A 25,344-nucleotide genomic window follows, 5' to 3' on the forward strand; every position below is an offset into this window, starting at 1 on the left:
AAAGTCCAACAACTTTGTCGGTTGTATTTGGTGGGGGGGGGTATAAAATAATGTTTGTAGAGTATGTTGTTTCCTATAAAGCCCAATAACTTTGTAGGAAATCCCTAAACTAATTTGGCGAATCAACTTTTTGAGAGGAAAGGTATATGTTGTTTCGTTCTTGATCGGATCTCCTTCTTTTGTCGAATCTTGAAAAGATTAACCTTCACATGATAGTTAGATTTTATTATGTGGTACTATATGGGCCAGGCCTGATTATTATACAGTATATAGATTATACAATTAAATGGTATTGTTTGGATGACAAGGGTATACCGCATGAAGAGGCTACGAGTTTCACCAATTTGGCAAGGTTATAGAGAGTAGAGACCACAAAAATCGATGGATTTTAATCTATTTTGAACAAAATAAGCTAGCCAAGACGCGACTGAAAACGTTGTCGTTTGAGTTTAGTTTGTTTTTCGTCTTCCAAATTCCAGTTCTCTCCATATAACAACACGTTGCTTTCATTTACTATATATTATTATTAAGCTCAAGTAAACACGAACACAAAACTCATATAATAAGATATCTATTAAACTATTTTTTTAGAAACATCTAACATTATTATTAAAAAAACAATATATGTTTTTACTAAAAATAATAAAACTTCACCCAAAAAAACTTAAAATAATAAAAATAGGAATTAATAAAAAAATAATTAAAACAACAAGGAAGGTATTCCTTTTGTTGGGTTCATTTTGGGTTTCGTTGAGTCTGTTGTTCTATTTTCTATTTTTGGTTTTGATAAATGAGATGATAAGCGTTTTAAAAAGAAAAAAGTTCATTTTGGGTCTTATGAAATAAAAAACCCAATAACTTTGCCGGTTGTATTTGGTGGGGGGATATAAAATAATGTTTCGAGAGTATGCTGTTTCCTACAAAGCCCAATAACTTTGTAAGAAATCCCGAAACTAATTTGGCGAATCAACTTTTTGATAGGAAATGTATATGTTGTTTTATTCTTGATCAGATCTCCTTCTTTTGTCGAATTTTGAAAAGATTAATCTTCACATGATAGTTAGATTTTATTATGTGGTACTATATGAGTCAGGCCTTATTATTATACAATATATATAGATTATACAATTAACCAGTATCGTTTGGATGACAAGGGTCTAGCGAATGAAAAGCGCATAGCGCGCATTTCACCAATTTGGCAAGGTTATAGAGAGTAGAAACCACAAAAATGATGGATTTTAAACTATTTTAGTAAAATGAACTAGCCAAGACGCGTATGAAAATATTGTTGTTTGAGTTTAGTTTCTTTTTCGTCTTCCAAATTCCAGTTCTCTCCCCTCCGTCGGAGCACTGTTAATAGTATAAAATGGCTTTTGGAACTTAATATTTCGATTGGGCTTTTAATTTTGGAACTAATACATGAACTTATTCATCATTTATATTCGGGTCGGTCTAATAATTGCCTAAAAAAATTTTATGGGCTTTTTTTAATTACTTTATCTTAAGTCTGTTTTAATCGTTGAATTAATTAGTTAACACCGTATTATTTGGTTGTACCTTCAAGATTCTAATCTGAAGACAAGAACCAACCAGCAAACCTGTGAAAAATCTCATCAGTGTTCTGTACTAAAAAAACCTATGGTTCATTCATTCTAACAAAACAGGGCCCCCACCCCAAATAACAGAGCTTGATAATGAATCTCTTCATATTATTATGCAATTCTTTTGTACAAGTGAAAACATAGAGACGATTCCACCAACAAACGCTAGAACAAACCTGTCCGAGATTCCTACAATTCAATCACTGTTCTGTACCAAAACACAGAGTTCATCATGAAATTCGAACATTTAAAAAAGAACAGAGAGAGAGGTTCAATCATATTCAAAAAGGACTTAACAGATCCGACCAGAGAGGCTCTGTTACAGACACATGAAATCTCTTTTTATATTTCATCCATTTTACTATCCAATTCTTTTTTTTCTTTTTTTTTGAGTACATCATGGGAAACATTAAAATTACACCGACAAAGATGAAAGCATTAACAAACTCTAGAATCTGATTTTTTTTACCTTCTCTCCGATATTTCTACAAATTTCAATCTATGATAGATTCCCGACAAAGGGGAGTCAAACAACAACAACATGAACACAAATCAGTTCTGTCTATTAGCAATGTAATTAGCCAAAGCCAACAAAGGAGCAACCTTATCAGAATCAAACCCTAAAAGCTGATCACTAGCCTCTCTATTCAACTTCTCAGCAAACTCTGTAGATTTCTCCAATCCCATAATCTTAGGATACGTCAACTTATCCGCAATCAAATCTTTCCCTGCAGTTTTCCCCAGTTCTTGGGACGACTTGGTCACATCCAATATATCATCAACCACCTGAAACAACAGACCAATACACCTCGCAAACTTCCTCAGCCTCTCGATCTCATCGTCACTTCCTCCACCGACGATAGCTCCCAATACCGCAGAGGCTTCAAGCAACGCCGCCGTTTTATGCAAATGGATAAACTCCAAATGCTCTAAACCGACGTCGTTTAGATCTAACCCTTCGCTACTAATGTCCACGACTTGACCCGCCACCAACCCTTCTGTCCCGATAGCTTTAGCCAATTCCCCAACGGCTCTGACCACTCTCACGGGAGAAACTTCGGGACTCGTAGCCGACGCTAAATGCTCGAAAGCGAACGAGAGAAGCGCGTCTCCGGCTAACACAGCGACGTCCTCACCGTACACTTTGTGGTTGGTGGGCTTACCACGGCGGAGATCGTCGTTATCCATACAAGGGAGATCGTCGTGGATCAACGACATGGTGTGGATCATCTCGACGGCGCAAGCGGCAGGCATAGCGACGGATTCAGCGCCGCCGACGAGCTCACAAGCGGCGATGCAGAGGACAGGTCTGACTCTTTTGCCACCGGCGAGGAGAGAGTAACGCATGGCTTCGTGGATCTTGAGTGGCTCACGGAGAGGAACAGATGAATCCAAGGCTTTGTTAACAGATTCGGCTTTGGTGATGATGTAAGACATGAAATCGAAGGAAGACGATGATGACGAGGATGAGCTTCGGTTGTCTTCTTTCGTAACGACGGATGAGGCAACGATTGATGAAACGGTGCGTTTTGAACGGAGTGAGATGGGTTTAGTAAGGGTCATGAGAGAAGATCTGGATCTGGGTTTGGTGAACACTGAGGAGGAAGAAGAAGAGAGATGATTGTGGTGAACAACAACCCATGAACCTAGAGTCACTGAAGCCATGGCGATTTCTGAAATCGGTGATTTTGAGATTGTTTTTTTTTTTTATATATATATATATATTAAAAAAAAAATTGTTTGGTGGAGTAAAAATTAAATCAATAGAGAATTGGATTGGCCATTAGTGAGAAAGCTAGCTACAAGTTACAGATAGGGTTGTGTGTGACGGAATGGGCTTTTCTTAGTGGTGGTGGAGATGACGATGTTTTACCCTTTTTTTAGTTTTTTAGTTTTTTTTTTTTTTTTTTTTCTGGCTTAGATTGTTAATAATTACTTGTGAAGAAAATATGATGCATTGTTTCTGAAAGGAAAATAAAAAACTGATGATGCATTGTTGTCAGTTTTTGTATATTTTTTTTCTATTTCTTTGCCAATATATACCACAAATATATATATGATTGTTTTGGTAAAATATCAAAATCATTAATTCATAATTTCATATTGGATATAGATGATCACATAACAATTACACTAATTATTAACTATAGACTGATTTTTTTATAATCATATAAAACATTTTTATCTTTATTTTTATTACTTAGTGGATTATCATCTATCACTAAATCGATCCAAAAAAAAAAAAAAAAAGTTAATGTATCAACATTAAATTTCCTATATTAGAAAAAACGTTTAAAACATAGGATCTTTAGTAGAGGACTAATAAAAGTCCACAAAGAAGAAAAAAACATCTCCCACCTAAACAGGTTGGGTTCATCTTTAATTCTTTGTTGGTTTTACACGAAACTAGTAAACATGGTATGAAAAATGCGTACGGGTAAAAAAAAAAGACAAAGTCCCTAATGGAGGGCTCTGACGTTTGATATCTGACACATCTCTGCTTCTTCGGCTTAACGTATTTAATTAAAGAGCGCGCAAACTACCAAAAAAATTGTTGTATTGATACTGATGGGCCTCATGGGCTTTTAACGGGCCGAGATGGAACACAGCAAACAGTGACGACGAGTCTCTCTCTCTCTCTCTCTGATTCAGCGTCGAGAAAAAGCTACGATTTGTGTTTCTCATTTACAGCATTTTTCTCTTTGTGTTTTTTCTTCGTCGTTTAGCTTCCGGAGACGACAATCCGGTGCCTGGGAGAGAAACTCTTTGATTCGTGTGTAGTTTGTTTCGACCTTTTTCGTGTTTTATCTACCGGACCTAGCAACTTTGTAAGCTTCTTTCTTCTTCCTTCATTTTTCTTATTTTGTTCCCTTTTGTTTGATTTGATGGTCTTTGGTGTGTTTATCTTTTGATTCTTCGACCTAGTCTTTGTTTTTTTTTTTTTTTCGTAACTTTCCGATTCTGATTGAAACTCTCCGATCTTTGAACCTGTTAGTAGATTAACTAGCTTGTTGTTCTTGAAAACGCGTTTTTTTTTTTTCATTTCTGAGATTTTGGTGAGAGAGAGCTTTTGTTTTAGGGATCTTCGGATTTGGGATTCTATTATTGCGATGTGTAGTTTGAGATTGTGATTGCTCTGTTTTATATAGTTGCAGTTGTGTTTTTGAATATATATATATATATATATCACAAGGAGAGATTTTTTATAACTTCTTGTTAATTTCTTTTTTACAAGTGATGAACTAAGAATCTTAAATTTCAAATCTTTAATCTGACTTGACAATAGAATCAATCATTCATTCTTTGATTTTGTCACAGCTCTGTGTGTGTGTGTGTGTGTGTGAGTTTCGGTAAGAGAGGTGAGAAGCAATGATTGGGTTATTCAAGGTAAAGGAAAAGCAAAGAGAACAAGCTCAAAATGCTACTAGAGGTGGAGCTTCTGTCAAGAAGCAATCTGCTGGCGAACTTCGTCTTCACAAAGGTGTTTCTATTGATCTTTTCTTTTGTGTTTCACTACTGTTTTCTTGCGTTTTAGTCTCTTCTTCTTCAAGTTTCAATCTTTTGGGTGCAGATATATCGGAGTTGAACCTTCCGAGCTCTTGTACGATATCTTTTCCTAATGGCAAAGATGAATTGATGAACTTTGAAGTGTCCATTAAACCTGATGATGGTTACTACCAGTTAAGTTTACCTTTTTTTTTTACATCTCATGATCACACTTAAAAAACTTGGTCGCTAACTCATTCGTTTCGCTCTTTCTTTCTTGCCTATTAAAACAGAAATGGTACGTTTGTGTTCACATTCCAAGTCTCTCCTGTGTATCCGCATGAAGCTCCTAAAGTCAAATGCAAAACCAAGGTAGGCTCCTTCTTTTACATTCCTTATAGTTTCCATCTTCTTTTCCTGAATTGCTTGTGTTTTCTTGTTTAGGTTTATCATCCAAATATCGATTTGGAAGGAAACGTTTGCCTCAACATCTTGCGTGAAGACTGGAAACCGGTTCTTAACATAAACACAGTTATCTACGGACTCTTCCATCTTTTCACGGTATATTAGCCAGACAGTTAGATCAAACTAAGCTTTTGTGGTTTTATATTGGTTTCTGAACTCAGTGTTTGTTTCCGCACAGGAGCCCAATTCCGAAGATCCTTTGAACCATGATGCAGCAGCAGTTTTAAGGGATAACCCGAAGCTGTTTGAGACCAATGTTCGGAGGGCCATGACCGGTGGATATGTCGGTCAAACCTTTTTCCCTCGCTGTATCTAACAAGCTTTGGTTCGTCTTCTCAAGCAAAAAAAGATAAGAACCAAACTCTCTATCCGCCATTGTATTGCTTCTTCTCAAGGACACTCGTTTGTTTGTTTGATCTTGTAAAATTACATTCCATGTAAAAGAAACCCTTTCCTTGGATCAAAATCTTGTTCGTGAGAATTTGATTAAGGTGACTGAAAGGAACTGGAAACTCAAAAATCTGGGTTGTATAACATGTTTGATCTTTGTCATTTCTTGGTTCGGTTTCATGCAAGAAGTGTCTGATTTTTTGTGGTTTTACCTCTGGTTTACAAATTGCTATCAAAATCGTCTGTGGTATTAAAAGAATCACAACACGAGCTCATGTCTCTCAGATCATTTCAGTTTCTTTAGAGTTTGCGGTTTTCGCGTTTTCCCGATCTTTTTGAAAAACAAAATGCAACGGAGTGTAACATAGACAACATAGTCCAAATGGAACAGCCATCATGGACAAAAGCCCCTTTGAAAGCGCATCAGCCTCACGAACAGAGGAACCTTTCAAAGGATCAATACCTCTTGCGTCGTACCCAAACATCTTCTCAGACAAAATCCCAACCAAAGGGGCAGCAAAAGATGAGAATGACCCTTCGAAAGCACGGTCAAATGCGTAGATCATTGTACGGTGCTTAGGAGGAACAACTTCCGCAAACATGGGTGCATTAACTGCTGATCCGCACCAAGTTATGGAAAGACCCATCAAGAAAAGAGTTACTGAGAAGATTGAGTAGCTACTTGTGGTTTGTGGGATTACTTTCAGAAGAATAATTGAGAATGGGATTCCCATGAATGCACTGAACTGTGCACACATCACTCTTCCTGAATTTGGATATATCCGTGCCATTTTATCTGCGACTATCCCTCCCATTAACGTTCCTATCGCTCCTCCCGTTGCAAATACCCCAAGCAAAGCCGCAGTCTGGTTATGATCAAAACCTTAAAAAAAAACAAACAAGAAAAGTGGTTTTACATTCAAGATCTCAGTTCTTGATCACTAATGGATGTTCAATACTTTTGTAGGAATTGCCATTTATACCAATAAGCTCAAACCACATTGTCAGAAAAACCATTGCGGTCCATGGAAACGAACCAACAATTCCTTGCACGACGATGATCTGAAAGGTAGGTACTTTAACGACTGATTTTGCAGCTGCCCATGAATCATTCCAAACCGAGGTTGTTGAATTTGTCTTACGAACCATTAGTTCCTCTCTACAATAATTACAAGCAAAAAATAGAAACTCACTCATCAGCCTTTAGTCCTTTTGTCTTACAAATCAGATGACAATGTTGAGATCACATTACCGATCAGCATTCTTTCTCGGGTCAACAACGAAGAGAAAAACAAGTAACCCGATCAGTGCGCTAAGTGTAGCCATCATTATGAAAGCGCAACGCCATCCAGGTATGCCCCAAAACTGAGAACCAGCCATAACAGTTGCTACAACACCTCCTCCTATACCACCAATTGTACCAATGAGGTTCAACAAACCAAAACCAGCTCCTCTGGCACCATCCTTATAACTATCTGCGATGAAAGATTGAAGCGCTGGTATAACAATTGCTAATCCAAACCCATTCACTGCTCTCCATATAGCAACCTAAATAATCACAAAAATATCAATTCAAAAACTTCTAAACAACTTCAAAATATCATATAGAAGAAACAGATGAAAAACACCTGAACGAAGTAGTTGCTGGCTCCAACTGCAGCAGTTGATAGAGCCCAACAGAAAGTACCTATTGCAAGAACAATGGGACGATCATAGGTAATGACAAGAACTCCAGCTAATGGCGAAGCAAGTCCTTGAACAAAGTTTCTTACGAATGTTAAGTAGCCTAAATCTGATGGTCCTGCGTTAAATGCTTCACTCACTTCTTTATAAACCGATGGCAATAGATTCTCGTCTGCTCGTTCCATGATCGCAGCTAAGTTTATGAGAATCAGTGATATCGAAACACCCAAAAACGTTCCTGTTCTGTTCAAGAAACAGAGACATAATAAAGATTCAGAACCATAGAGACAATGAAACAGTAAGACACTAAGACTTAAATCATCTTTTCGTGATTACAAAACACAAACACCATCAAGAAAAAGAAATAACTAAACCGATTAAAACAGATCTGAATCGAATAAAAGATAAAACCGAAAAGGCAAAAAAGTCAAAAGGGAACTTACTTTATCTTCATGTTGTTAGTACGATGATGGCGAGGGAGAACAGACCGGAGAAAATCAAAAGCGACGGAGAAGAAACTGGAGTGAGGTCGAGCACGACCCATCAAAACTTTCCCGATTAAGTATTAACCGGAGCCGGAGTTTGGCTTGTTGGTTGGTTTCTTTAAACTCGGATCTAAAAAAAAAACAATCGTACGTCCGAGAAAGAATTACGATTGAAGACCCGCCGAATATTATTTTATTAATTACAGTTTTGTTTTTAGATAATGTTTTCATTCTTGACGTCATGTTATTTGGATAAGTCAGTTTTAATTAAGGAATCTACATTAAATTGTAATGATGTAGTAAAAAGATCATTGGGCACGAATCGTTAGCTTGGTGGGTGGATCGTTACAGTTACAGGGTAAAGCATTATGGTTACGTTACTCTTTTATTAAACGGTTCACACATTAGTGTGCATAACCGGATTGTTTCATCTGATTTCAATATTTCTATAACCGGATCTCTACAGTACGTGTTTATGTCGTCACGGGTGACGTCAATCGGAACGTTATGTAAAAAGTCAAAAAAATTGAACGTTACGTAACAGTAACTTATCTGACCGTTAGATAAAAATTTGTTGCTTTTTAAAAATTCTTAATCACCCAAACGGTAACTTATCTGACCGTTATACATTTTGAATAATTGCCGAACGGTAATTTCTGATTTTTTCAATTATTTTATGCTTTCACTCAAAACGGTAACTTATTTGACCGTTACATAACAGTCTCTATATATACACCACCATCTCCCTTCTTTCAGACATAACAGAAAAATCTTCTTACTTATTCTGAAACTCCTCTACTCAAATGTTCCAACACTCTCTGTTTTATTTTTGTGATGATCTGTTCTACTTACGACTCTCAAGCTTATCCCTGATTTTCTCATTCCCCGAGCCGAGCGACTAACCATAAGAGACATATCACCCTGTAAGGTAACGTTTTTGGTCTGATTCTTTGTTTTCTTTGTTTAAACTACAATGTTCTCATAATTTTGCATATATTTTCTCTTTATGGAGTTTTATAAAATAAATAGTTGAGATATATTATATATATTTAGGACATCACAAAATACTCATTAAGACTATAATACGATTGGAGTTAAATAATGTTGTCGTTTTCATTAATTTGCATGTAGGTGTTAAGGAATGAGAACAAAAAAAGTTACAAAATGAATTCTAAAACTCCGTTTTGTTTGCTTTTTTAGGTAATCTCTCGTGGGTCGTTTCTTTTGTTAGAGGACTCTTAAAAAAAGAAGTATGTAATTTTGGACTTCATGTAATTTGTCACATGTATATTCTACTTTTATTTAGGCTCGATTTTTTTTTTTAAGGGCGTTATACAAGTCTGAAATCTACATACTTTTTTTCGGCTTAAGTGTATTTCTGGATTAATAAACACAATGACGAACATGTAAGTTACTGAAATACTTAAAGGGTAATTAATTGTTCGGCTGATTTTGCAGTTTATGAAGAACACTAACTCGAATGGAGAGTGTAAATGGGAAGGTGATCCACCCACTCATATTCAAATTGTTTGAAGGCCCAGACGGAGTAATGACATAGTCTAAATGAACCTTATGGGAATGGCATACTTTGATTGAGAGTATGAGATGTGTGACGTACGATTGCTTGTAAGAGATGTCATGATAGGTGTGTGTATGTGCAAAAATGTAAAGTGTGGGACGTATGTATTTGTAAAGATGTGTATATGTACTTGTTGTATAGATGAATGTGTAGGATGTGGAGGTATAGATGAATGAAAGGATGTGTATAGATGAATGTATAGGGTGTGCATGTGGATGTGGACGGCGCCATAGATGTGTATATGTACTTGTTGTATAGATGAATGTTTAGGATGTGGAGCCGTGGAGGTATATGTATAGAGGAATGATAGGATGTGTATAGATGAGATGAATGGATAGGTGCGCATGTGGATGTGGACGGCATAGACGAATGTTTAGGGTGTAGGGTGTGTGTATAGATGATATAAATGTATATAGGGTGTATAGATGAGATATTATGATGTGCATGTGGATGCCATAGATGAAGGTTTAGGGTGTCGGTGTGTATAGACGAGATAAATGTATATAGAGGTAAATCGTGATTCGTGAAACATATATATATATATAGGGTGTGAAAATGTGGATGGTATAGATCGTAGGGGGAGGATGTGGATGTATGTAAGATGAAATGATATCGCGCATCAAACGAAAATTATCCACAACTTCTCCACAAATTTCCGTAAGATGAAAATTATGCCAGTCGTTTTACCGTTAGAGATATATAATAGTAGTTGTTAGATCTAAAATATTAATAAAGACAAAACAAAAAGTAATATAAAAATTAAATGGTGGAGAACAAAAGATGTATAGTTTTGATGAGAAAAATTAGTAACCGTGTTAAAAACCATAATATCTCACATCAGAAACACTCAAAATTTTGTAAAAACCATTGTGACTTTTGATACTAGATTTACACACCAGTTAAATAATCCAAGCAATAACTGTAGACCATACTAGTTTTTTTTTTTTTTGGTCAAACACCATACTAGTTTTACACATCAAATTTAACATGCATAGCCGCAAACCGTTTTGTTCTATCGTTTCCATACACAAACATGCCCAAACTCTAATGTTCACATAGTACCACCGGTATCTTTTAAAAGGAAAAAGATGTACAAATGATGTAGCCAAAAAACAAACCGAAAATTTTACAACGAACAAATAAATTAAAAAACGCAATAAACACAAATATTGAAAAAAGAACGATTAAAAAGTAGATTAAATGTACGTGACCACGCCGTACAACTTGAGATTCTCCCCACGTGAATGATCTGATCCAAACTCACTGACAGATTGTTTTTATTTCCTTGCATCACCGATTATACTCTTATTAAGTTATAGTTGCATTTTGTTTTAGATTTCAAAATTTCAATAGAATAAAGTAGTAGTACTAATATACTTCATAATAATTGTCCAAAAATTGTATAATATGATTGGGTTTGCAATAATAATTACAACTGATATATATAGTTTAATAAGATTGTGAAAATATATAAGAAAAGAGTAAAATAGGAGTTGTTAAATAATTAGTAGTATTAATGAGTTGGCTTAAAAATAATAATGGCATGAGGAGGAGTCACCCCAGCTGGGTGATTCTGCTTCCTGTCTTTTTGCTCACGCCTAACGGAGCCGCACGTGCTCCGACCACGATGTCCAATATTGGTTGTTTGTTTCCCTACTAATCTCTAGCATATTTTTTTTGTTTGTGACTTTTACACTACAATTCCAAATATAACCTTAATTAAGTTAACACAATACATAAAATAAAATAAAAAAACTAAAACAAATTATTTATTCAATAATTGAAAGTATTCTTCTCTCGCTTGATAATATTAAAGAGTCACTTTTCTGTTTTCAACTTAGATTCATGTTATATCATCTAAACAAGAAAATCGAGATACGAACATACAATAATAACATGATCAATCCATCATGGGTATAATTCTTTTTTAGTTTACCAGAAAACTCAAATGATGTCGCCGTGTTGGATCCCCTGTACTTGAGAGCAGCAAGAGCGTATGTATGTGTTGCTGCTTCTTCGCTATCATATCCAATGTGCTCTCGTATTTACTCTTGAAACAGTTGAGATTTTTTCTCACCAGATCAATCCCATCCCACAAATCTCCTCTAACTCTCTCTCCTCCCTCTAGCTTTTTTTAGTAAAACAAAAATTGATCTATAGTTTAGAGAATTAGAACTTACCCAGATAAACTGATGAAATTGTAGATTGGGCAGTAGGTAGAGTTGCATTGGGTTGTAGTATCGATTGCATGGAACAAGATCTCCAATATCTACTTCAAAGACCTTTTGTTTGATTATTGTTGATGGTCAGAGGTCGTAAAAAACGAGAGATAAATACATCAAAATAAGATGGTTAATTGATGTTATTTGTGAGGTTAAAATTGTCAAATTACAAGGGTTCTTAATATGCGTGAAACTTTCTAAAACGTCAACTAAATAAAACTGGAGGGAGTATATATTTTGACAAAGATGAGTTTGGGAATAATAAAATCATAATTTGTTTGTAAATTTATTGAATCTCCACCAACATGACCGTTTTGAACAAAATATATTTTATATATATAAAAAGAAAATTGTGTATGAGTTGTGTATATTCTATTCTCATGCAATTCTGTCGTCATTTAAAAAAAGAAAGTTTGACACCAATGCAAAATTATTATCGTATCCAGTTTTATTATTCTCACAACGCTTTTTGTGCCAAAAACCAAAAATAAAAACACATAATTTATTTTTAAAAAAAAATATATATATATATATAAAAAAGATACGAATTCAATGAACAAGAGAGGAAGGAGAGGGGAAGAAGGGGACCACAGCTCGTGCGTTACAATTAATTGGACACGTGTGTAAGCTGACTTCCAAAAACACAAAAAAACCCCACGTGTAGACACGGATCGCACGTGCGGAGACAAATGAAATTAAAATCGAAAAAAAAAAAAAAAGTTACTAATAAAATTAAAACAAAGAAAAAGCTTTCTTCTTCATCTTTATATCTCTCTCTCTCCCTCGTGCGCTACTCTGACAAAGACTTCAGAGAGAGACTTCAGATAGCTTTTTTTTTTCAATGGCGGCCGGAGGAATAGGAGGAGTAGGTGATGGAGGAGGATCTTCAGGACGAACTCCGACGTGGAAAGAGAGAGAGAACAATAAGAAGAGAGAAAGGAGGAGAAGAGCTATCACTGCTAAGATTTACTCTGGTCTTAGAGCTCAAGGTAACTATAAGCTTCCTAAACACTGCGATAACAACGAGGTTCTTAAAGCTCTTTGTCTCGAAGCTGGTTGGATCGTTGAAGACGACGGCACCACTTATCGCAAGGTATCTTCTATTATTAATCTCTCTCTCTTCTCCGATTTCAATTTTTTTTTTTTTTTTTGAATTAGATCGGAATCTCAGCTTTCCTTTGAAATCATTCAATAGTTCAATTCACTTGAATTGCGATTTAGAATTGAGTTCTTACTGTTCGATTGGGTTGAATTTTCAAAAAAATTCCCCAATTTTGGTTACTAACGATTTTGAGATCTCGTCTTCATGATTAGATTTGTTGGTTTCTGCTTTAGATTTAGCTAATTCTATAGAAGAACAATTAGTATGATTATTGCGAAATTTGGGGATTTCTCTTAGACTAGAGCTCAATCATTGACTTTGACGTTGAACTTTTGTATATCATGTAGTGTTAGATTTTGATTTATATAGTCTTTAGAGTTACTAAAAATGGTTTGGTTCTTGAATTGTGTAAAAACAGGGTTTTAAGCCACCAGCAGCAGCATCAGATATGTCAGGGACACCTACAAACTTGAGCACAAATTCATCAATCCAACCAAGTCCACAATCATCAGCTTTTCCAAGCCCTGCACCTTCTTACCACGGAAGTCCAGTCTCATCTTCATTCCCTAGTCCATCTCGCTACGACGGGAACCACTCCTCTTACCTACTCCTACCGTTTTTACACAACATCGCTTCTTCTATTCCTGCAAACCTCCCACCTCTTAGGATATCCAACAGTGCGCCTGTGACTCCTCCGTTGTCTTCTCCTACTTCTCGTGGTTCTAAGCGGAAACTCACTTCAGAACAATTATTACCAAATGGCGGCGGGTCTTTACACGCTTTGAGGCATCCGCTTTTCGCTATCTCAGCTCCATCTAGTCCTACTCGTCGTGCTGGTCACCAAACACCACCTACGATACCTGAATGTGATGAGTCAGAGGAGGATTCGATCGAGGATTCAGGGCGGTGGATTAATTTTCAATCTACGGCTCCTACTTCACCAACGTTTAATCTTGTTAAGCAAACATCGATGGTCATTGATATGAAAAGATCAGATTGGGGAATGAATGGGAGAGGTGCAGAGTTTGAGTTCGAGAATGGAACAGTTAAGCCTTGGGAAGGTGAAATGATTCATGAAGTTGGCGTTGAAGATCTTGAACTCACTCTCGGTGGCACTAAAACCCGATGCTGAATAAAAAATCAACCCATGAAGAAGTCAGAGCAAATCTTGTGACCATAACAGAGCAAATCTTCAGCATTGTACAGTACATTGGAGCCGGAGCTTGCAAGAAGGCCGAGGAAGGTCAAAAAGGGTCGAACCTCTTAACATACCGTTTACATTCACCGTTTATACTTAATTTGTCACTGTGATGATGATGCATTAAAATGTTGTTAGAGATATATAATATGGGGTTTGTTGATCACAGGATAAAAGATTGGGTTTTGGAAAAGATCAATTTGTAGAGAGAACTTAATAGTGTATTAAGCTGTTTTTTATCTTTACAGATATAGTAATTATGAAAACCATTTTGCTTTCCAGTTTTTTTTTTTGGTTCTGAATTATTTGTTGTTAGCTTAGTTTGTTTTGTCAAGTTAGGTGATGATATAAAAGGAAAGCTCCACGAGCGGAAGATAATGGACCCCTACCATGTGGTCTGTCTTTTTTATGTTATTTGATGGGACCTAAACAACTACTCTAACAATTTGCACTTATATTATAAATTTTTTGTTTGTATTTTTAGTTTAATACTATATACCCCTATCGTTGTTATTATCGCATGTTGTATTAAAAACTTTTTTTTGTTCCCTATTTGTCGTAATTGGACGATACATGACATTTTCATTGCCCATTTGATGAGGGAACTACGAGATGACCCACGTTGGGTCCACGTGAGGCACTCGAGGCTGGGTTGCTTCCTTTTATATATATAGTTATTTAGTTTGGATCTAGTAAAATTTTGATGACCAAAACAAAATAATTATTGATAATTCTTTTCATTTTTCTTCTGCTACTTTGGTGGTGCGACAAGTGATACGTCAGCTACAGGTCATGAGATTGCACTTTGTAGCTTTGTCCAAAATAAGGTAAAACAAACAAACACATCTTGATACATGTTTCTGTGCCTGGCTCATCTCATCAAAACATCATCGTAACACGCAAAACAAACGACGACTCAAACACAACTAGTTCAAGCAATGAATAATAGCATTTGTTGTATATTAGGTCTTATTGTCTTGGTACAGAGTATAAACGTTACATTTAGGGAAAAAAACAAATTAAATCAATTTTCAGTTCAATTAATAATGATTCTTAAGTATATGTTTATATAATTTGGGGTTACGATTTTTCAATCCGTTTTAACTAATTTATTGCATCGAGATGTTCCTCCATTTCGATAACTGCAATCTCAATCTTCTCTATATATGATTCAACACAAATCCGTCCAATCACCAAACACATTTCTCACTTCACCAATTAAAGAAAGCAAATGACTATGGAACTTCACGGAGCTCTAGTTGCTAGTCCGGGAATGGGCCATTTCGTACCCATCCTAGAACTCGGCAAACATCTCCTGAACCACCACGGGTTCGACCGTATCACCGTCTTCCTAGTCACAGACGATGTCCCACGCTCAAAATCCCTACTTGGAAAATCGTTGACGGAAGCAGGTCCCAAATTCGTGATCAGGTTTATTCCACTTGATGTTTCGGGCCAAGACCTGAGTGGTTCGCTTTTAACTAAACTAGCAGAGATGATGAGGATGGCATTACCGAATATCAGGTCTGCAATTATGGGGTTAGAGCCGCGGCCTAGGGTATTCGTAGTTGACTTGTTGGGCACAGAAGCTTTAGCTGTGGCTAAGGAGCTTGAGATTATGAGGAAACATGTTCTGGTTACTACCAGTGCTTGGTTCCTAGCTTTCACGGTTTATATGGCGAGTCTTGACAAGGGTATATTGTTTAAGCATCTGAGTAGCATAGGAGCATTGCCTATACCGGGATGCAGCCCGGTTAAGTTTGACAAGGTTCAAGATCCGAGTAAATATATTCGGGAACTGGCCGAGTCTAAGCGAATTGGAGCTGAGGTGATAACTGCAGATGGGGTGTTTGTGAATACGTGGCATAGTCTGGAGCCAACGACTATCGGGTCATTCTTGGATCCAGAGAATCTTGGTCGGGTTATGAGAGGTGTGCCGGTTTACCCTGTTGGACCGCTGGTTAGAACAGCAGAACCGGGTTTAACGCACGGTGTGCTGGACTGGCTTGACTTGCAACCCAATGACTCAGTGGTTTATGTCTCTTTTGGAAGTGGTGGGGCACTAACCGCAGAGCAGACGAACGAGCTTGCTTACGGTTTGGAGCTGACCGGCCACAGGTTTATTTGGGTCGTCAGACCACCAGCCGAAGACGACCCATCAGCATCAATGTTCGACAAAACCAAGAATGAGACAGAAACACTCGAATTCTTACCGAACGGGTTTCTAAACCGGACCAAAGATATTGGTTTGGTAGTCCGGACATGGGCTCCGCAAGAGGAGATCCTAGCACATGAATCAATTGGAGCGTTTGTAACTCACTGTGGATGGAACTCAGTTTTGGAGAGTATTGTGAACGGTGTGCCAATGGTAGCTTGGCCGTTATACTCAGAACAGAAGATGAACGCGTGGATGGTTTCAGAGGAGCTAAAGATTGCGTCGCGGCTAAACGTTGCAGATGGGATTGTAAAGAAGGAAGAGATAGTTGAAATGGTAAAGAAAGTGATGGATCAAGAAAACGGAAACAATATAAGAAAGAATGCTAAGGAACTGATGAAGACAGCAGAAGAAGCTCTCAAGAAGACTCACATTCCATCTGCTTACTTCATCCAAAACTAATATGCAAAAAATATGACAATTTAAGAATAACAAAATCCATAAATGTAATGTTTTCTTTTATGCGCCAAGAAGATATAGAGAATGTTCAAGAACTGTGAAGCTTGTAATAACAAAGACGTGTGGTCAAGAAATAGGAGCTTTGAATGCAAACAAAGGAAATAGTAATGACTTGAATGTTTTGGTTTACTAGTGAGAGAAGTGAAGAAGACATTAATAAACATCTAAATAAGAGAAATTTGGGAGGGAACTAAGCCGATACACTTACAGGTTCGGTAGCTTTCTTGAGCCATTCCATTTCGGTCTGGTTCATAAACGGGGCCAAGATGTCTTTGCAATTCGAATGGTATGTGTTTAACCAATCGATCTCTTCCCGTGTCAACTGGTCTAGATTGATAAGCTTCACTTGATACGGTGCCTGGAAAGAGAGAGATAGAGAATAACTCAGATATGCATGTTGATAAGAGAACCAGAAACAGTTAAGAGACAACGAGCAAGTACCCAAGTGATATGCTCGAATTGCAAGTATCCCTTGTCGCCAAAATTGAATTCTGTCTCAGCATCATTTACAACAAGCACATTCTCCAGCCTAATACCAAAGTTCCCGTCTTCATAGTAACCAGGTTCTGCAAAATAACAAAAAATCACCAGGCTCTTAGAATATGATCAAGGTTAACCGAACGGGAGAAATACCAAGCTTTTGTTGCAGACGGACCATCTGTTACAGTCATGGTAGCTTGGAGTGGTACATTCCTAGCACTCGGTCTGAAACTAACTTGGTGAGGTCCTGCATAGTCCCAACACATAATTTCGCAGTAAGTTAGTTGATACTTAGAATTCCAAAACGATTATTGTTATACAAGAAAGAGAGAACAAAAAGAGGTATCTCATCACTTGCCTTCATGAACGCAAAGGTAAGAGCCGACTCCATGACCAGTACCATGTCGATAATCCAAGCCATACTTCCACAAAGGAGCTCGAGCAAGAATATCAAGAGTATAACCTGTAATTTCGGATATAACCAATTTGACATATAACGGAACAATAGTTAAATTACTCTTCCTTCAACACGAAGTCTCAAGTTAGAAAAAAACTAAAGTAACGGAGATCATATATTTTACCGTTTGTTCCTTTAGGAAACCGAGCATTTCCAAGTGCAACATGACCCTTGAGCACCTAAGATGCAGCACATTACATATATTAGCAAATTTGGTTATACGAAATAAGTATGACCGTAGTCTTCATAAGGTTATCATCTATAAGTACACATACTGCGGTATAGCACTCCTTTTCATGAGCTGAAGGTTTTCCAAAGTGGACTGTTCGGGTAATATCAGTTGTTCCATCAAGATACTGCACAAAGACATCAGTATAAATATGTCAGAGCAAAGAGTTACAATTAGATATAAAGGAAGCTTATAGTATATACTCGAACCATTTGATACAAACCTGTGCTCCTGAATCACATAAGTAAATTTTGTCGGGGTCCATCTCGGCACATGCTTCTGGCTCCGGTGAATAATGAATAATAGCAGCATTTGAACCAACCGAAGATATAGTAGGAAAGCTTAAACCTCTAAAATGCTGAAACCACATGAAGAGCAAGAGAAATGCGATTCACATATGAGTTGATTTGAAACAAAGCATTTGAAACTTTTTGAGATACTTAAACAAACGAACGATAGAAGAAATAATTCTAACTTTTTAATATGTTTATATGTAAACATTACCTCTTTTGCAGCTCGGAGACTTTCTAGCTTATCGCTCACAGTCACTTCAGTAAGCTTAGAGGTCTCTCTGTGTATTAATTTTTTTCTCCATAAGCAAAACTCATTACGGAATGAACTATGGAAATAAGTAGAGCAAGATCAAACAAAGGAAAAAGATGCTTACGAAGGCTTCTTTTTGTTTGCTTCAGCTTCCAAGAAGTATCCAGAGGCTCCATAGAGCTCCTGCATCTGTGGTTTCACGAAGATGAGTGTTCATAAAACAATCACAGATATCATAGTATTAAAGATTCAAAAATATTATTACTGTTCATAAAGATTCAATACCTGTTTATCGAGCCAAACAAGGTACTGGACAACAGCTGCACCATCACGAACATGTGCCTTCTTGATCCCTTCGAGCTCAACCGGATTCTGACATAAGTGAGATGAAGCAATATATAAGTAAACAGAAAAAATCAATGAGACGCTAAGATAGGTCACCAATACCAAAGTGCATTCATGATTACCTTCAAGGCTTTTGAGAGGGATATAGGAGAAGGTTGCAGAAGAACCTTATCAGCATCCAATTTTGAATAAAGTGCATAACAGCACGAAGCAGGATCCACCCATAATCGATCAGGCTGGTCAGAATCAATCTCCATGTCCTTTGTACCCTCGGTTTGACCATTCTTAGAGGCAAATGAAGAAACAAGTCGATCCGAAGCAAGCAATGACACATCTGAGATCACATCTGTGTACTCCCGGACTTCAATACCGAGCCCTTTGAAATAAGCATTTGCCTTCATAACAAATTAGAATATCCAGAAGTTACAAAACAAGCTAAAAGCACAACAATGCATATTACCGAAACAAAAAAAAACAGAAGCCTGACCTCATCAGATACTTTCTTTTTGTCAACATAGAGAAACGCAGAATTGGTTGTAAGAATTGCAAACGCATGAACAACTGGACAATAAGCGACATCAGTTCCACGGATATTATATAGCCAAGCAACCTCATCAAGAGCAGCGATGACCAAACCACGCGCACGCTCTTGCTTAAGCTTTGTCCTCAAATCTTCCAATTTATCAGAAACAGAACGGCCAGCAAATTCCAAGGGATGAACAACAACTGGACTCATCTCAGAAGGTGGACGAGTCTTCCAAACTTCGTCCACAAGATCAGTTGTTGTGGTGATCAGTTTCTGATTCTTCTTGGCAAAAGATTTCCACCATCTATTCGCGGTATCTATCGAGACACACCATGAATCAACACCTATATTTGCCTCTTCAGGTAGATTCTACATTGTCCCAAAAACAAAACACATACCAAAACCAAAAAAGCTCAATGAAACACAAAGATCAAAGAAACATCTCAAAAATTATAGATCATCAGCAATTTGTAAGACTCACATCTGACATCCAAACTTCAACAAGAGGATCTTCACCCATACGCATTAGCGTCCATTCGTCACTAAGCTGTTGCAATGCTTGCAAGAAGTATCGACCATCAGTCCAAAGCCTTGCTTCGTTCTTCGTGATTAGTGCCAAACCTGTATATATAATCAATCCGCGATCAAATTCAGAATCTCGATCAAGGATTCAATTAACGATTTACGAATCTAGAACAGTACAAAACAGAACCGGACCTGCACTTCCACTGAATCCAGACACGAACTCACGCCGTTTGTCTCGTGCTGAAACATACTCGCTCTGAAGTCGATGGAAATTGAAAAACACGATTCGAATTAGTTACAATATAAAAAATCGGAACTTTTCATTAGAATCTATGAACAAAACATGATTTAGCAGTAGTAGAAGTATAATCCAGTAATCAAAGATCGGATCATGAATCAAAACGGGGCAATTCAATTCGAACAATCAAAAATACCTGGTGATAGTCTTCGGAAGGGACAACCAAAGCGTCAAGAGGAGGAGAGTGAGAGGCCATCAGTGACCTCAACGAAGAGAGAGTAGTCTCGGACATGGCGACGTTTAGAGTTGAGAGAAGGATTTTGCCTGCTTCGGTATTTGATATGTCTCGAGGACGAACACAGATGCAGCTGCAGATAATAAAAGTACAGATAAGATACAACAGTTGATTATGTTTTGTACACAAGTTATTAACTTTACGTCTGCTGAGGAATCCTAATGGCTGACGCAACTATACCTAAATATATTTTTCCTATGTTTTAGCGATCTTTGTGAATTATAGTATTTTCGTAAGAATAAAAACTGTTTGATAATAACAACCAACAACTCCAATGAAAGAAATATATTTTTTACAAGAAAAAAATTATCAAACAAATATTTATTTTATGGAGAATAATGAAGACTCGAGAGACAAATAATAATCAAAAGAAAAAAAAATATAACATGTACACACAACCATTAACGTAAGAACTAAGAACCATATGATGATGATGATCCAAGGTTCTTGGATAATGGCGAAACTTGAAAAAAAAACACTCATAAAAGAAAGAAATTATGATGAAACTGAAAAAAAGGATATTTTTTTTTATGTGACGATTATTTAGCGGGAGGAGGGATTGAATAAAGAAAAGAAGCCAATTTTGTTTTCATTTAAGATTGAGCAAGTCTCTTGACTATTGCAGCCATGTAGTTTCCTTGATGTTCAGCAAGAGCCAGTTCTGTTTCTGTTGCTTCTCTTGACCCATCACCAGCAAACACACCTGCTCCATAAGGAGAGCCTCCACGGATCGAATCCATCTTGAACATTCCAGCTCCAAATGTGTAGCCTATGGGTACGAATAGCATCCCGTGATGCACGAGCTGTGTGATTGCTGTCCAACTGCAACAAACACCACATGGAATCAGCTCAAGTGTTCTAACTGCAAAATGCTTTTATGATACTGAAGCATACGAATTATTACCATGTGATGCAAGATTCTACACTTGTCAGATACTCTCTAAAAGTATATAAGAAAGTGCAAAAATATTTGTGTAAAGCAATCAAACTTATATCACAGAAGCCAAGTTGACAAAAAGAAAATGAAAAAGATGGGAATCGATTCCGTAAATCTTGGAGAGTAAAACAGCTGAAGGTACCTCTAAAGAAATACAAATGATAACTGAAGAATCTGTCACAGATCTTAAAGAACACATGCAAATTCATAGCATGCAACGCTCTCATGTCTAGCAATTTTAACACTTTTGGTGCTGAGAAAGTGAGAATCTTATCTAATAAACTTCATAATACATTTTCTCATAAACTTCCCCTTACTACATCGAACACCAACCTAGCACAACGTAATCCTATCATACCAACAGAGAACAGGGTACTATTCAATGCCAATTTCAATTGAGTTCTGAACAAAAACTTCACTTAGAATCCCTAGAATTGAATGGTACAAGTTAAGCCTTACGAACGCAATTAAACATCAAACAAGCAAAATTCACCAGAAGAATTAATTAGCCATCTCAGAGAAATTTTCCTCAAAAGTACAAGACAAAGTCCTGACCACAACAAACTTAAAAGCATTAGCAACTCCCACCTATAAACATAACATTCAAGGTTGCATTTATTTCAAATTGTTACTGACTCAATCATGATTATAGCAATTGAATACTTTGTACTGCCAAATTCAACTACTTCAGAGTTTAAGAGAACCAAATGCCAAATGGTATAAGAGAGAGAGAGAGAGAGAGAGAGAGCTTACGCAGTAGTCTCTTGGCCACCTCCTTGAGTACCAGTACTGACAAAGAATCCAGCAGGCTTACCAGCGAGACTCTGCTCTTTCCACAACGATCCCGTCGAATCGAAAAACGCCTTCATCTGCGCAGCCATACAACCATACCTAGTCGGGAACCCAAACAAAAAACCATCAGCCGCCGCCAATTCCGCCGCCGTGATCTCCGGAATCTCAAAATCCTTAGCCGGCGCCTTCATCTGGTCAACAACCTCCTGAGAAAGCGTCTCGGGGACTCTGTAAAGCGTCGCCTCCACTCCTTGGACGCTATCCACTCCTTTCTTCATCCTCTTCGCCAAACTCTCGACGTGTCCGTACATCGAGTAGAACACGACGAAGATCTTCAGCGGTGACGAGATCTTAGCAGCATCAGCAGCGGAAGACGTTGTGGTAATCGCCGGCGTAGTTGTTCCAGCAGTATTCGTGGCCGTCGTTCGATCATCGTCAATTTGGATCGGAGCATTATTAGTAGCGTCGTTATCATCGATTCCGGGACCATCGCCGGTGGTGGTGGTGAGTGACGACGGCTTCTTCTTCTTGCTCGGAACACATCCGCCTCCTTTCCCCATCGAGAATCTTTCTCCCCAAAATCTCCGTCAACGATAATTCGATTAATTAAAATTCAAATAATATTAAAAAAAAAAAACAAATCAGCTGTAAACACTTAATTTATTTAATCACGACTCTTTAAGTGAAGATTTAACAGTTTACATTATCTTACTCACAGGTCTTTTAAGACGGCGCCGTATCTGTCACTGTCATATGTTGTTGAGTTGATTATTTGTGGGTCTAAGACTTATAAGGGAGTCCAACGTTTGAACTATGTTTCATAATGGGGCTTACAAGAGATATTGGGCCGTTTATGTTTGATAGAAACCCCAAAATAGTTGATTCATATTGGGCCTCTCAATGGCAACATAATATTGCTTGTATCCAATCCCAAATATAATCCCTGTTGTTATCTTAAAAACAGTTGTGGAGACTATTTCGTTTTGATAACACGAAAAAAAATCACCAAAGTTGTGTTTGATTTTGCCACTTAACTGTCTCGAAGCTAAAGTGAGTCATTTTTTCTTTGAAGTTTGTTTTGTAAAAGTTTTTGCAAGTCCAGAACCTAAATTTGATGACCAGGGAAACATTTCGTTATGCATGAGTGTATATATGTGTATATTATATATAGTTTATATTATATAGTATTATAATTACTTGATATGATGATTGCTTTCTTAGTGGCTAACCCGATTGGTGTCTTTTGACTTGTTCGAAAGCGTACTAGTTTAAATCTCTAACGTAGTCAAATTAAGATAATATCAACCTACCTACGATGTAGGGAAAAGGAGTTGCATGAAAATTATCAATCATAGTGTTACAAAATTAAAAGAAAAGAAACGCATATGTTTGGAGAATAGTTAATAGTTCACCACAAAGTCAAATTTCAACTATTGGTTTTAACTTAAGTAATTGAAATTTCAAACTCTACTACTAATTATGGAAATGTTAAAGAAGATGAATTTTAAAATATTGAATCGAACATGTTAAAGATATGGTATTTATGATAGTTAGTTAGAAGCTAATATATCATATCTGATTGGTTAGCTCTATATCTACCAATATATCAATTGTATAAAATACTTCGATTGATTAAAAACGTTATTAATTAACTAATCTCATGCTTCCCTGTTGTGCCAGGTACTACTTTGGACCACCATGAAAATAATACAAGATCGCGTTTAAAGCTGCAGGAACCAAAATAGAAAGAATATTGAAATTTTAGAGAAATAAATTAAGACTAATTAAGAGAATTTTCTAAAAATATTGTGTTAAAAACTCACACCCCACGAATCTAGGACCAAACCCAAGAGCAATCTAGAAAAGCCTTCTCTTTTAGCTGTCACCGGGGGGACGCATGTTGAGTCAATAGAGCAATGCCACGTTTCCAAAACCTATTTATGGAAATTTATAATAGTATTAAATTAGAAGGAGCTAATGACAAGATTTGTTTAGTTGCTAACCATGTGCTTAAAGCTCTAATCGTGTTTTGGGATGTAGTAGGAACCAGAGAGACAGGTTGGACCTCGAAAGTGGCAAAGGAATTAACAAAGAGAGACAACATATTGTACTCCTGTTTTATATTTATAGAAAGTATATCTAGTTTCTTACTCCACGTGAGAGTTTTCTGGACCGTCCACGTTGTGTTTTGCCATTGAATGTTTTAATCGTAAAGATTGTGGTGGTGATTAGTGTCTTCATCGAGTAATTGAGAATCTTTAATTGTTATTTTAAACAACGAAAGATTTAGGCTTAGCTGTTTGGAGATTTTCATACTTATTAATCCACTACAGAAGGATCCATGGAATTCTATTGGATTTTTAAACCAACGAATTCCAAAAATATACATTTTTTTTTTTTGACAAACTCCAACAATATACATATATATACTGTAATAAATATAACTATCATTATAATTTTGTCAAAAATAATTCTACTGGAGTTTTATTTCAAATAATTAGTACAAACATAACTTACTTCTACTCAGCTGTTCCCAACAAAATTAATTAAAAAAAACTTAGTACCTCTTAACTATTAAAATTTGTGAAAAAAAAATGTTGGCTCATAATTTTTCTTTTAATTAATTTATTTTTTTCACTAGCAGACTAGCTAGTTCGTAGATGTGCATGGCCTTTTAGCTTTGACGGTGATGGCGACCCGCGCGAGACGGAGAGGCTTGTGTACCAATTATCTTTTTCATTAATACATCTTGAGTTTTGACCAAAAAGGAAAAGAGAAGAACATTTTGAGTATGCTTTATTAAAAGCTTTTAGGGTCCCTAGCTTATGAAGTGAAAGGATTGTTTAATTACGGGTGTCGCAACAATCCATTTTATTGGTAAAACGTGGATTAGGTCAATTCTTTTAAGTTACCAATGCTTATTATCATTGATAGAAACACCCAACCAATAAGACGTAAAAGAGCAAGTTAAGTTTCAGTCTTTCTATTTGCTAATACAATTTAATTTTCTCCATTGCATCATGCATGCATATTTACGGGAGTATTATTCAATATTTTTCGTAGGTAGCTTCTTTACAAAAGAACTCTAACGC

At 36.8% G+C, this 25,344-nt stretch overlaps 6 protein-coding genes, 1 long non-coding RNA gene and 1 pseudogene across 10 annotated transcripts; 4 read left to right on the forward strand and 4 right to left on the reverse strand.

Moving 5' to 3' along the window:
- Positions 1-1,920: 1,920 nt before the first annotated feature.
- On the reverse strand, positions 1,921-3,613 carry LOC104721092 (heterodimeric geranylgeranyl pyrophosphate synthase large subunit 1, chloroplastic). The gene has a single exon (XM_087474744.1). The coding sequence runs from the start codon at positions 3,264-3,266 to the stop codon at positions 2,154-2,156; it is 1,113 nt and encodes a 370-aa protein (XP_087330870.1). The 5' UTR covers positions 3,267-3,613; the 3' UTR covers positions 1,921-2,153.
- Positions 3,614-3,922: 309 nt separating this feature from the next.
- Positions 3,923-6,104, forward strand: LOC104721093 (NEDD8-conjugating enzyme Ubc12). Its single transcript, XM_010439001.3, has 6 exons — positions 3,923-4,429; positions 4,920-5,082; positions 5,173-5,281; positions 5,381-5,459; positions 5,532-5,648; positions 5,731-6,104. The coding sequence occupies exons 2-6, from the start codon at positions 4,971-4,973 to the stop codon at positions 5,866-5,868; spliced, it is 555 nt and encodes a 184-aa protein (XP_010437303.2). The 5' UTR covers positions 3,923-4,429; positions 4,920-4,970; the 3' UTR covers positions 5,869-6,104.
- Positions 6,105-6,168: 64 nt separating this feature from the next.
- LOC104721094 (uncharacterized) lies at positions 6,169-8,465 on the reverse strand. 2 transcript variants are annotated; one of them, XM_087474743.1, is made up of 6 exons: positions 8,069-8,379; positions 7,715-7,868; positions 7,571-7,629; positions 7,195-7,490; positions 6,926-7,101; positions 6,169-6,825 (listed from the first exon to the last, which is right to left on the reverse strand). In XM_087474743.1, exons 4-6 carry the CDS (start codon positions 7,320-7,322, stop codon positions 6,224-6,226), a joined length of 906 nt encoding a protein of 301 aa, XP_087330869.1. In that variant the 5' UTR covers positions 7,323-7,490; positions 7,571-7,629; positions 7,715-7,868; positions 8,069-8,379; the 3' UTR covers positions 6,169-6,223. The 2 variants fall into 2 exon arrangements, with proteins under 2 accessions (XP_087330869.1, XP_010437304.1); XM_010439002.2 differs by having other exon boundaries at positions 7,571-7,868; positions 8,069-8,465.
- Positions 8,466-8,868: 403 nt separating this feature from the next.
- On the forward strand, positions 8,869-9,884 carry LOC104721096 (uncharacterized). Of its 2 annotated transcripts, XR_015572137.1 has the most exons (3): positions 8,869-9,038; positions 9,311-9,360; positions 9,569-9,884. It is a non-coding gene; the product is annotated as an uncharacterized LOC104721096 (long non-coding RNA). The 2 variants fall into 2 exon arrangements; XR_756905.2 differs by lacking the exon at positions 9,311-9,360.
- A 2,729-nt stretch (positions 9,885-12,613) lies between these two features.
- Positions 12,614-14,492, forward strand: LOC104721097 (BES1/BZR1 homolog protein 2-like). Its single transcript, XM_087474745.1, has 2 exons — positions 12,614-13,004; positions 13,432-14,492. Exons 1-2 carry the CDS (start codon positions 12,753-12,755, stop codon positions 14,143-14,145), a joined length of 966 nt encoding a protein of 321 aa, XP_087330871.1. The 5' UTR covers positions 12,614-12,752; the 3' UTR covers positions 14,146-14,492.
- A 950-nt stretch (positions 14,493-15,442) lies between these two features.
- Positions 15,443-16,996, forward strand: LOC104727544 (UDP-glycosyltransferase 72C1 pseudogene; annotated as a pseudogene). The gene has a single exon (XR_015572136.1). The product of XR_015572136.1 is annotated as a UDP-glycosyltransferase 72C1 pseudogene (transcript).
- On the reverse strand, positions 16,868-20,667 carry LOC104721098 (aminopeptidase P1). Its single transcript, XM_010439005.3, has 15 exons — positions 20,425-20,667; positions 20,183-20,246; positions 19,947-20,086; positions 19,427-19,834; positions 19,062-19,334; positions 18,880-18,966; positions 18,719-18,783; positions 18,556-18,622; positions 18,275-18,409; positions 18,098-18,178; positions 17,947-18,001; positions 17,724-17,828; positions 17,541-17,612; positions 17,327-17,451; positions 16,868-17,243 (listed from the first exon to the last, which is right to left on the reverse strand). Exons 1-15 carry the CDS (start codon positions 20,518-20,520, stop codon positions 17,076-17,078), a joined length of 1,941 nt encoding a protein of 646 aa, XP_010437307.1. The 5' UTR covers positions 20,521-20,667; the 3' UTR covers positions 16,868-17,075.
- A 131-nt stretch (positions 20,668-20,798) lies between these two features.
- Positions 20,799-23,526, reverse strand: LOC104721099 (putative NAD(P)H dehydrogenase (quinone) FQR1-like 2). Its single transcript, XM_010439007.3, has 2 exons — positions 22,214-23,526; positions 20,799-21,345 (listed from the first exon to the last, which is right to left on the reverse strand). The coding sequence occupies exons 1-2, from the start codon at positions 22,810-22,812 to the stop codon at positions 21,117-21,119; spliced, it is 828 nt and encodes a 275-aa protein (XP_010437309.1). The 5' UTR covers positions 22,813-23,526; the 3' UTR covers positions 20,799-21,116.
- Positions 23,527-25,344: the final 1,818 nt, after the last annotated feature.

The sequence above is a fragment of the Camelina sativa genome, chromosome 11 (genome assembly GCF_030686135.1).
Source record: "Camelina sativa cultivar CO46 ecotype springtype chromosome 11, ASM3068613v1".
In the NCBI taxonomy this organism is placed as follows: domain Eukaryota; kingdom Viridiplantae; phylum Streptophyta; class Magnoliopsida; order Brassicales; family Brassicaceae; genus Camelina; species Camelina sativa.

Coding starts and splice junctions, on each gene's coding strand:
- LOC104721092 (XM_087474744.1), bottom strand. CDS start 3,266: ATGGCTTCAGTGACTCTAGGTTCATGGGTTGTTGTTCACCACAATCAT.
- LOC104721093 (XM_010439001.3), top strand. CDS start 4,971: ATGATTGGGTTATTCAAGGTAAAGGAAAAGCAAAGAGAACAAGCTCAA. Junction 5,282..5,380: donor CCTGATGATGGTTACTACCA/GTTAAGTTTACC, acceptor CTATTAAAACAG/AAATGGTACGTTTGTGTTCA. Junction 5,649..5,730: donor GACTCTTCCATCTTTTCACG/GTATATTAGCCA, acceptor GTTTCCGCACAG/GAGCCCAATTCCGAAGATCC.
- LOC104721094 (XM_010439002.2), bottom strand. CDS start 8,169: ATGGGTCGTGCTCGACCTCACTCCAGTTTCTTCTCCGTCGCTTTTGAT. Junction 7,869..8,068: donor ACTAACAACATGAAGATAAA/GTAAGTTCCCTT, acceptor TTTCTTGAACAG/AACAGGAACGTTTTTGGGTG. Junction 6,826..6,925: donor AATGTGGTTTGAGCTTATTG/GTATAAATGGCA, acceptor TTTTTTTTTAAG/GTTTTGATCATAACCAGACT.
- LOC104721097 (XM_087474745.1), top strand. CDS start 12,753: ATGGCGGCCGGAGGAATAGGAGGAGTAGGTGATGGAGGAGGATCTTCA. Junction 13,005..13,431: donor ACGGCACCACTTATCGCAAG/GTATCTTCTATT, acceptor GTGTAAAAACAG/GGTTTTAAGCCACCAGCAGC.
- LOC104721098 (XM_010439005.3), bottom strand. CDS start 20,520: ATGTCCGAGACTACTCTCTCTTCGTTGAGGTCACTGATGGCCTCTCAC. Junction 19,835..19,946: donor TTGAAGTTTGGATGTCAGAT/GTGAGTCTTACA, acceptor GGGACAATGTAG/AATCTACCTGAAGAGGCAAA. Junction 18,179..18,274: donor TATGTGATTCAGGAGCACAG/GTTTGTATCAAA, acceptor GTCTTTGTGCAG/TATCTTGATGGAACAACTGA.
- LOC104721099 (XM_010439007.3), bottom strand. CDS start 22,812: ATGGGGAAAGGAGGCGGATGTGTTCCGAGCAAGAAGAAGAAGCCGTCG. Junction 21,346..22,213: donor GGTGGCCAAGAGACTACTGC/GTAAGCTCTCTC, acceptor TGTTTGTTGCAG/TTGGACAGCAATCACACAGC.